At 37.8% G+C, this 10,613-nt stretch overlaps 3 protein-coding genes across 3 annotated transcripts; 1 reads left to right on the top strand and 2 right to left on the bottom strand.

Annotated features, from left to right (window-relative positions):
• Nucleotides 1–211: 211 nt before the first annotated feature.
• Nucleotides 212–4,032, bottom strand: LOC141831442 (ras-related protein Rab2BV-like). The gene is made up of 3 exons (XM_074718799.1): nucleotides 3,910–4,032; nucleotides 3,562–3,745; nucleotides 212–917 (listed from the first exon to the last, which is right to left on the bottom strand). Exons 2-3 carry the CDS (start codon nucleotides 3,724–3,726, stop codon nucleotides 426–428), a joined length of 657 nt encoding a protein of 218 aa, XP_074574900.1. The 5' UTR covers nucleotides 3,727–3,745; nucleotides 3,910–4,032; the 3' UTR covers nucleotides 212–425.
• Nucleotides 4,033–6,734: 2,702 nt separating this feature from the next.
• On the top strand, nucleotides 6,735–7,667 carry LOC141832209 (uncharacterized). The gene is made up of 5 exons (XM_074719697.1): nucleotides 6,735–6,806; nucleotides 6,886–6,943; nucleotides 7,049–7,230; nucleotides 7,383–7,449; nucleotides 7,533–7,667. Exons 1-5 carry the CDS (start codon nucleotides 6,735–6,737, stop codon nucleotides 7,547–7,549), a joined length of 396 nt encoding a protein of 131 aa, XP_074575798.1. The 3' UTR covers nucleotides 7,550–7,667.
• Nucleotides 7,668–7,690: 23 nt separating this feature from the next.
• LOC141832208 (universal stress protein PHOS32-like) lies at nucleotides 7,691–10,053 on the bottom strand. The gene is made up of 4 exons (XM_074719696.1): nucleotides 9,811–10,053; nucleotides 9,611–9,720; nucleotides 9,404–9,522; nucleotides 7,691–8,004 (listed from the first exon to the last, which is right to left on the bottom strand). Exons 1-4 carry the CDS (start codon nucleotides 9,974–9,976, stop codon nucleotides 7,935–7,937), a joined length of 465 nt encoding a protein of 154 aa, XP_074575797.1. The 5' UTR covers nucleotides 9,977–10,053; the 3' UTR covers nucleotides 7,691–7,934.
• Nucleotides 10,054–10,613: the final 560 nt, after the last annotated feature.

The following is a 10,613-nucleotide window of genomic DNA, read 5'->3' as shown; positions in this document are numbered from 1 at the left end:
GTACCGAGGCAGGCTCAATGGAGTCTTGCGCTGCCCTGACTTCCACTCGTGACCAGGGCTCTGCCATAGGTTAACTTGGCTGGGCACTGATCACCATCTTGACCAAAAGGAGACTGGGCTTCCTGGGTGGTGGCTCGGATAACATAAATGACAATTTAAAAATCTACATACATGATCCTATAAAAGAAGTTTTAGTTCATGGCAACACAAATTGAAGAAAAATTCAAGTGATAATCAAAACTCAGCAATTTGCACACTGCGATGTCACTAATTCATGATGAGGAATTTCTTTACCCAAACATATCTAATTTTTTAAGCTCTAAACCACACAGTGCAAACAAAAATAATATAATCTACAAATATTTATCATTCTCCGGACCCTTAAGAGTGTGACTTGAGTTGTGCTTACCAGGTGAGGGAAATCTCTAGCTTGAACAGCAATAACTCTTTGAGCTACCAGCAGCAGAAGAATCGGTCACGTTGATGGTCGTGCCTTGGCCAGGGCGGCCGGCATTCCTCGCTGCCTCTTGTGCTGCAAGGGCCTTCTTATTGATGATGTGATAGATCTCAGTGAGAACCACTTGGAATGCCTTCTCGATGTTTTGTGACCCCAAAGCTGAGGTTTCCAGGAAAGAGAGCCCCTCCTTTTCGGCAAATTCCTGGCCTTCGCTTTCGGAGACGGCTCTTAGGTGCGTCAAGTCGGACTTGTTGCCGGCCATCATGACGACGATGTTGGAATCGGCGTGGTCCCTGAGTTCCCGGAGCCACCTTTGCACATTGTCGAAGGTTTGCTTCTTCGTTATGTCGTAGACGAGAAGAGCTCCCACAGCGCCCCGGTAGTACGCGCTGGTTATGGCACGGTACCTTTCTTGACCAGCAGTGTCCCAAATCTGTGCCTTCACTGTTCTCCCTTCTATCTGTTAATTTCCAATAATTGGCGTTCAGAAATCAAATGAATCAGAAAGAGTATCCTTAATTCAATAGTATATCTATGTTTTTGCATAGAAAGTAGCTTATTTACCCAGCAAAGATTTGCTAATATATTTAACATTCTAATACTAAAACATGATGCAAGGAAAGTTGGGTAAATGTAAAGGGCATTTTATCAAATAACGAAGTTTATATTGGGTTTTTATTTTGCCAAACATACACCGACCCTAAATTTTTCACAAATTATCTTTGGATTTCAAGTTTTCTATAAAATCAAATTGCAAACTGATTTGCAATATGATTACTAAAAAAACTAGATATTTAAGTTCCTTCCAACATAAGATGGCTATCAAGGCGTCAGAACTTGATTTTGATGAGCTTAGGGTTTTCACTCGCAAGCTGATTTTTTACTGGGTGAAAAATGACAAAAGATCCAGAAAATTGATTTGCAAACCAACTTACGCCATGATTTCTAGATAAGAATTAGATATTTAAATTCTTTCCAACTTAATATGGTCAACAATAGCTCTCTCACACCTTAATTTTGCATAAACTTGGGATTTTAATCATGCAATTGATTTGCAAATCAACTTACATATGAAAAATTGCATGTCTGAGGGTGAAAAATAGCACAAAATGGCCCGCAAGCTAAGTTGCAAATCATCTTGTGGCATAAATTCTAAAAAAAATAAATAGTACACGATCAAAGACTTGTTCAGGGAGAGAGAAAGGAAGTCATTAGGAATGCGCAGAAAAAATTTGTTGGACTTTAAAGTAGACAATGTCTTACACTATTTACTCATGAACCTGTAGCTTTCTTTCAAAGTGGTTCCTCCAAGATCCAGTTAATTCAGATAAAATATATTGCTTTCTAAGAAAATAGATATACTTTATAGGTCGCCTTTACTTCTAATTCATTGGCAATGAATGAGCAGAGAAACTGTCTGGCCACGTTTACAGCAATGACTAATTTATGTAAATTCAGATGAACTGTTGAATTTTCCTTACCTTTTTTTATCTCAAGGATCTAGTATTTCTCCATCTCATTTTTGAAATTTGAGAAATTTTAAAGATAAACATAACTGGAGATGTTTTGAACATTTACCTCCATTTCCCATTTGAAATGTTTTTTAAGGAAGAAATGCTAACCTATGCTATTTTTCGTTGGCCATTTTACCAAAGTACACCCTTTTTACTAGTTTTTCCTTTGCCAAATTACATCCGTGTTTATTTTATACCTAATTGAGCGTCAACTTTTTTTTTCTTATATTAACCTTGATTTTCAAGTTCCCTCCAAAATCCAAATGCAAGTGAATTGCAAATCAGCTTATGAAATGAATTAGATATCTGATTCCTTCCTAAGTTCCAACCTAAGTGGGTCTTAAAGGGATCCCCTCACACTGTAATCTCTCATGAACTTGTAGTTTTGACCCCGCCAGCTGATTTGATCAACATTCAGGTGAAAAATGACAATTTTGTATCAACTTGCAGTGAGTCATCATCTCAAGTTCATGCATAACTAGCGTGTGGAAGAATCCAAAATGACATCTAAACATAATATCAAAGAACACAAACAACTTATCTTTAGACCATTTAGAGGGGCCAATAGATTGTCCACGAATATCCAGAATCATGATAAATCGATTTGAAGCTACACAAAGAACCAAGGAACATGGGCATTGTTCAAAGTGATTGAAAGGCAGGATAAGCAAAAGAATAGATATGCAATAACGGAGATGCAACACAACTATCACAATTTAGGTGTATACCTGAAACTACACCTACTAGAATGTTTGACTGTGTTTAACCTTGAAGATTAATTGCCCAATTACCACACATGGATGCATAAAACGTCTACCCCCACATTCAGCAGCTCTATATCTGCTGCAGACTTTAGCAGTGATGTTTGCATTTAATAAAAACATAAATATTATTTTTAAGACTAAATTGTGAATAAGATAATCCCGAACAACAGGAGAAAACGAACTAAAGATAATTCTGACCAACTGAAGAATTAAAGTTCATGTTTGGTTAAGTCGATCCTGAATACTGTCATGTATACCACTATCCACCCTGAATGCTATCAACGCCAAGCTAAGTGATTGAGCAGAGTACAAAAAAGGTAACATCTAAGGGTAATTTGTGCCAAGTTGCTTTCATTTAGTTGTCTATGACCAATATTGCTCACTCCATCAGCATTTGATCATTAATTGGAAGACAGCTTAAGTTTGGAATTGAACTAGGAATTTCACATGTAGCAAAAGACAATCAGATCTTTTTAACAATTGGCAGTTGCAGTCTCACGCCATCGCAATAACAAACTAAAAAAAGCAATTTAAATCTACATAATCTCCTTAACGTTGCTACAACTATATATCTGAAAATCATGCATGGTGAAGATTGAAGATTAATAAATAACGCAAAGCATCAAAGGAATAATTTTTGCCCATTGAACAAACAGGCAACAGATCATGTACAGAAAGAAAAACACGCAAAAAGCTTACAGTCACGAAATAGATTCAGTGGGCGTATAATAGACCAGCAAACAAGGATGGCAGGGTTGACAGATCATTACGGTCGGATCTAACCCAAAGAGCGCAAACAGAGATTCGGAGATCGGAGGCAGCTCACCTGAAGGGTCTTGGTGGCGAACTCGACGCCGATGGTGGACTTCGAATCCAAGGCGAACTCGTTTCGAGTAAATCTGGAAAGGATGTTGGATTTTCCCACGCCGGAGTCCCCGATGAGGACGATCTTGAAGAGGTAATCGTACTCGTGGTCGACTCGGTGCGCCATCTCCACCGCCTCCTCCTCCCTGTCCCCGGATCCGCATCAGATCCGACCAGAAAGATTCCAGAACAAAGGAACAGGCGCACGAAGAGATCAGAAACGGAATCGAACATCGAAACCAACGAATTGCGACGGAAATCGACCGGGAGACGCAAGTAACGGGAAGGGATTGGCAGATGAGAACGTTACCTGGATCGGAGATCGGATCGAAGGAAGCGAAGGGAGAGAAGGGCGAGATTTGAAGATTCGAGGAGGAGGAGGAGGAGGAAGGCGTGAGGACGTCAACGATGAGGAGAACGGGAATGAATCCACTGCGATGATAAATAAGGGAGTTAATTAATAAAAATGGTGCTTAATTTGTTAATAATTCTGAAACTTTCTTTGCCAAAAATATGCAAAAGTTTCACTTTCACAGGCTTTGAATTGATTCCTATTTTTTTATTAAAAAAATACTAAAAAATAATAATTTAGAGTAAGTGATTTTTTTAATAATTTTATTAATTAACTCTTAAAAAATATTATTGCGAGAATTACTTAATAATAATAATAATTAAATTTAAATAATTGATTCCTATTTTTTAATTAATTTTTTTATTAGTTGAGGTTGGCTCAACTAATATGCTTTGTAGTGTATTGATTTATATATAATTAGGTTAAGACTGTAATTAGGGTTACGATGCAAGCAGATTCAAGTGATAAAAGGCTAGTCCGTTTAGTTACGCACAAGGTCATTTAATATGATATTAGCATCGATCAAATGAATATGAGATGAATTTTTAGACATAAGAGAATCATAATTATCATTTAAAATAATTTTAATTTATGAACAAAATTTAATATATGAATGAGTGAGAATTCTGATCATGTGGTGTTCGAGTGCTCCTTTAGATAAAAAATCAAAAGGACATCTCAACTCATATAGTTCAGTAACTATTTTATACTATTCAGTATTATTATCTCTTACTTAATTTTGAATTGATCGGATGCGTTGTAATAATTATGAAATTATAGCTGCTAACCATGTTATAACAACTACGAAATTATAGTTAATACAACATGAATATTAGGTGAACATATCGAATCCACATTGTATTAACTATAGTTTCATAGTTACTATAACAGTTGTAGTGATTATAATTTTATAGCTATTACAATATGAATAGTAGGTGAACCAGGGCCGGCTCAAGGCATAGGCCACTAAGGCCTATGCTTAGGGCCCCAATTTTAGTGGGGCACATTATTATTAAAAAAAATATTTTAATAAATTTTTTTTTATATCAATTAAACAACGCGTTCGTTTCTTGAGATCATAGTGCTTCAATTTCTGCAAGGCCACATCACGTTTGCATGGCTACATATGAGAATTTGATGTCGCTTCGTGCATTTGATGCATTGCTCACGTCTGCACGCCTACATGCATGAGAAGTTGCTGCATGCATAAGAATTAAGCATGGCTAAATTGATGCATCATTCTAAAAATAACAATAAAATTAATTAATTTTATATTAATTATAATTATTATATTATTATAAAAATATAAAATTCTATTTATATGTCAATTTCCTTTTCTTTTATCTTATTTTATATCTTCATTCTCTCAAGAGTTAACAGATCAATACTGTGGATCTCATTTTATATGATATAAAAAACTTAAAATTACTTGATGATAATTTTTAAAAAATAAAATATTTAAATCTTGAAATTTTTTTAACACATAATATGTTATGATGATTTAGATTTATTTTTAGAATTAAAAGTTTTTTAAAAAATAATAAATCCAGAATTATAAATAGCAATTGAGGTATTAAAAAATTAAATTATTTTCCTAATGCATGAATAACTTAAGTCCCAAATCCGAATGAAAAAAGATGAGAAAAAATTTTATATTTAAAAAATATATTAAAGGTCTAAAAAAATTGTAGCCTAGGGCCCCATAAAACCTTGAGACAGCCCTGAGGTGAACAAAATTGAATTCACATTGTAGCATCTATGAAACTGTAGTATAGTATAGTTTTATAGCTGCTACAATATGAATATATTTTAATGTTAAATATGTTAGACATGATTGTAGCAGCTACGAAAACTGTAACTACTATAACACATTCAATTGGTTCAGGAATTAAAATTTAGAAAAGAGATAACAATACTAAATAGTACAAAATAATACTAGAGAGCATTTGAGTAATTGTACACGGTTGAACAGTGAATAAAATGCTCTTTTGATAAAAAAATAAAATAAAATGGAGCATCTTTTTAATGATTGAAAAATGAAAGGGCGCCTTTTTTATTTTTGTCCAGAAAGAAAAAATGTGTTAAGACCTCGATGTTTGCGAGCTCAAGATGCTAGTTTTGTTCTTAATTGACATTCGATCTCGATTCATTTTTAGTTAAGTATGATTGATTTTGTGAACTCTAACCAACCAAAATTTATTTATACACCACTAGGTTCCTCCCATGGCCCATTTCTTGTTTATCTCTTCACTTTTAATAGCGGTGGGCATTTGAGGTAGGCCTCCCACTATGGCCCACACGAATATAATATCAATGGCGCCAATAATTTTGATTCGTTTAATTTTCAATTGAATGATGTCTCAAATTTGTGTTCTATAGCAATCACAAGTTGTGATATTTTCATTCATTATGGCTTCACTGAATTGAGGCCTAAGTCTTTTTTGCGACCAGTTCGACTATTGAGTTCTCGAGCTCCTGAACTAAGGATCACTCTTTTGAGATATCGACGAGGTTCATCTCTATCGGGGATATAGAAGAAGATAAAGAGCTTCGATGGAGCCTCATTGTTGCTTATCCACTTGCTTGGTCCCATCATGCCTTATCCATTTGCACATTGATCATTAAACTATGAATTGAAGCCGCCATTGAATTGATCAGTTTTGGGATAAAGATTTAGAGGAATCTCGGAATAAATCTCAAAAGAGTGTGAATTGTAGATTTGGTGGCTTTCAAGGTCTATAAAAGGAGTGACTGGCTTATGGCAAAGCAATAAGGGTGGTGAGATGGAAGGAGAGAAAACCTCACTATTGGGCGGTGCCGGTGCCGGTGCCGGTGCCACCTCCGAGCTTCCTTCGGTATCGGTTCTCGCTCTCATTGTGCCAATATGTTGGCTCTTAATGACATATTAAGTGATCATTTTTATGGTTTAATTAGGTGAAGGGGAGTACATATAATCCGACCTCTGAGAATCATATAAAGAAAGTGGTTTCAGGTTTCTAGTTGAATCATGTTGTTGCTTTACTTCTTCATGTGGTCTTGTCTTTGATGGAGTTGCCACTCTACATAAAACGCATACTTTTTGCCTCAAAACTTGCAGGTAAAGATGGCCAGTCTCAGGGCTGTCCGAGCAGAAGGCATGGGAGCAAGGATGTGAAACCGGGGCAGAAGCCGATAGAACCGATCGAATCAGCTTATTTCGGCTCGTCGGTGAATTACGGTGCGAGGGATTTCTACACAAACTCGCTGACCATGAACACTTCTGAAACTCCCAGCAGTACTGTAAGTCATCACATTTGAATGCCATATCACTGAGCCAACTCTCCTACATCGTGCGGCTGAGATTAAATCCAACTACAACGCACGGTTGGATCGCCCCCGCCTTACTCGCATAATATAGATTTTACATATTGTTTTTTGTTTCCTTTTTTCAGTATAAGAAAGATGGAGGGAGTGATTTGGGAAGTTCAGACTTTGCCACAAGAGGTGAATGGTGGCAAGGTATGAAAGAGTTGATGCTAATTATAAGCTTTTTTAAAAAAAATTATGTATTCTCTCTTAATTTTTTTTTTTTACTCCTCCAGGTTCACTCTACTACTGAAGCTGAGCAAGTTTATTCTACTTCATGTCGACAGAAGGTATAGGTGATCACAGGTTTTATCAGGGGTGATGGATTTGATCTAAAGTTTGCCTTCTTGGCTTGTATTGATAAGTGAAATAGTATGCTTATGAGCAACACAGAATCTGTTCCAGTAATTTTCATGTTTTTGCTTCACAAGTAGAGAATAATAATAACAATACGACTGCGATAAAACTACCGGCATAGATCGAGAAACACACAATGAGTTCAAGCTCACAAGATTTAGTTTTATACTCACAGTATATAGCATTTATTTAGGGCGAAGGATGTTCTTCTTCAGGGATGTTCTTCTTCACTCATGAATTCTCTGCTTGCTCCGCGAAGTATGTCAAGGGCATAGGAGAGTTTATTTGACGACGGTAACCGGGCATGCTGCATGCATCACTACATGGCTCGATACGCTGCCGAGAAGAATCCTGGAACATCCAAGGAGTGGGATGACTAATAGTAGTTACATAGAAATTGCAGCAAATTATAGTCATCAAAAACTAAGATTTGTTAAAGCAATCAACAGTAATAGACGGCGATACATGACAATTGAAACAAAAAAAGAATGCAAGTAGAAAGATGGAAGGAATAATATATAGATGCTAACTAATGAAGACTGGAGGTTTTATCTGAAACATATGGCATAGACACCGACTTCACTCCCGTCTCAAAACAATAAACCGATGAGTTCGTATGCCATTTCTATAGACAACTATGCATCAGATTAAACCAACTTGAGATCAATAGTTATTTAGAAATTCCCTCACAATTTTAAGCTAGCATAAAAACATATGAATAAACTCCTTCAATCACTTCTACAAGGCTAGACGGAGACTTGAAACTTGTTTATCTTGTGTTTAAGAACCCAATATCCAACATGTTATTTTTCTTTCATTACAAATTAATCACTTTAATATACCATTACAAAGTATGATATCTGTGAAACAATAAACATTAGCCATTTGTAGTAAAAAGTTCCATATCGACATCATGTCGGAAGTAATCAGTAACTCTACTCAGGCATTAAGTGGATCAGGAATATTTGATTATAAGAAATTGAAGATACAATCTGGACTTTGTTGAATTGCAAACCTTTGATCTTATTCTCCTAATAGATGAGGGGCTAAGTGATCTGCTAAAGTTGTGGGATGTAAAAACACCTGCTGAAGCAAGTTGGACGAAGCGAAAGCAATAATCTACAATCTCAGCAATACAAACATTGGTGAAATCCAATCTAATGACCTGAGAATGTAAGTGCTCCTCCACAAGGGCAACCTTGATAACTTCCCTAGAGATACTAGATCAAGGAATCGTAGGAGTGCTGATGACTCCAACTATTATCCAAGTACGAAACATACAAGATCTAACCAACTAAACATCCAACCTTTAGTCTCTTGACAACCTATATTTTTGCCTCATTAGAGTCTAAGTGGCGACCACAGCACTCTTCCTCTCTAGATAGGTAAAGTCATATATTTATGAGAAGCTCTAGAACCATTCTATTATCGATGACTTCCATGAACTCAGCATGCATGGATAAGCAGACTGAAACTATAAAATGAATTTGGAACATCTCTTTCAGCAAAAATTTGGAAGCTAACTAGAAATTAGAAGAACAACTAAGTGTAAATACTAGCAAAAGATTATTCAATGATCCTCGGCAGAAAACAACCGATGATCCAAATAGAATTCAAGATGATGCACCAATCATCTGATTATCGAATAGCACATATGGACAAACAATCCACCAAAAGGAGATCAAAGACAAATATAATGGGAAGAAAGAAACAGGGTTTCCACATGTATGATATCAAGGTTACTTGTTACCTCTGGATCATACCGAGTCCCCTGCAGCCTATTACCAGCGAATCCAGCTTCAGTTCCTCCACGGCCTCGCAGAGCTTCTCCCTCGCATCCCCCGTGTACAATTTCAGTACAATTTTGGCCTGATTCATCCATTAATTTCATCTTAATCTAAAGATGGTGATGGGAAGGAAATCAATGTAGTGAAACCCTAGTGACGAGATCGCCGACCTCCTTTTGCCTGGCCGCTGTGTCGAGCGCATCAAGGACTTCAATGTCCGTCACCAAATCGTAGCGCTTCAACACCTCCGGCTCCCGGAACTCCGCTAGAGGAATCAGAGCTGCAGATCGGCCACAAATGCATTCCGATCATCAGGAGAAAAGCAAAGTTGAATAGAGAAAGAGAGCGCGTAGAATGATGAAAAGCATACCAGAGTCAGAAGAGAGATCGGCGGTGGAGGATGACTTGGGATGTCGGACGTGGAGCACAACGAAGGTCTCCCCCCGACCAAGCAGGTTGTCGATGGCCCATTCGAGAGCACGTTTGCTGCTCTTGGAGAAGTCCAGCGCCACCCCTATCTTCCGATCGCCTGCCATCGCATTCACCTGCTTCTTCTGCTACAACCGATCACCCTTGCCCTCTTCACCTGCCCAGAGACGAGATGAGGAGAAAAAGGAGATCCCATTGCATCATGTTGCCCTGGCTTGCATGTGGGGTTGGTCGAACCTATCACTGGCAAACATGGGACAGGCGTGGCGATGCGGAAGACATGATGTTTGGTGCGTTATTTTCCGGCGCACTTCCCGATGCCAGCAACAAAGAACGCAGAGCTCAGCTGTCATGTACAGAGAACATTTGACCAAATAGTTCTTCTCAAATGATTCTTGCAGCAAACAACCATTTCTTAGCTCAAACACAACACTTCTAGATCAAAAATGAGTTCTGGGGTTCTGGTATTAGGGCATGAGCAAGTCGAAATAGGGTAGAAACAACGATCGATGACTCTCGACAAGGAACCCAATTCCTACTACTTGGCAGTAGGAAATAGAGACCCAACGGAGCGATCTGCGATGGCGGCAATCATCACCTCGATGCTGAAGGACACAACGGCGAGCATGACGAGGAACGCGAGAACGAGCGTGAACCATGGCGAAGGTGACGAGCGCCTCTTCGAGGGCAAGGAGCCAAGGATGTAGATGCTGAGGGTCGCCGGGCCACCCGGCTAAGATGATC

The sequence above is a fragment of the Curcuma longa genome, chromosome 7 (assembly GCF_044706935.1).
Source record: "Curcuma longa cultivar G26 ecotype Majalengka, Jawa Barat chromosome 7, ITB_CL_G26_1.1, whole genome shotgun sequence".
Classification (NCBI taxonomy): domain Eukaryota; kingdom Viridiplantae; phylum Streptophyta; class Magnoliopsida; order Zingiberales; family Zingiberaceae; genus Curcuma; species Curcuma longa.
The sequence above is the reverse complement of the archived record's forward strand: the minus strand, read 5'-3'. Positions and strand labels throughout refer to the sequence as shown.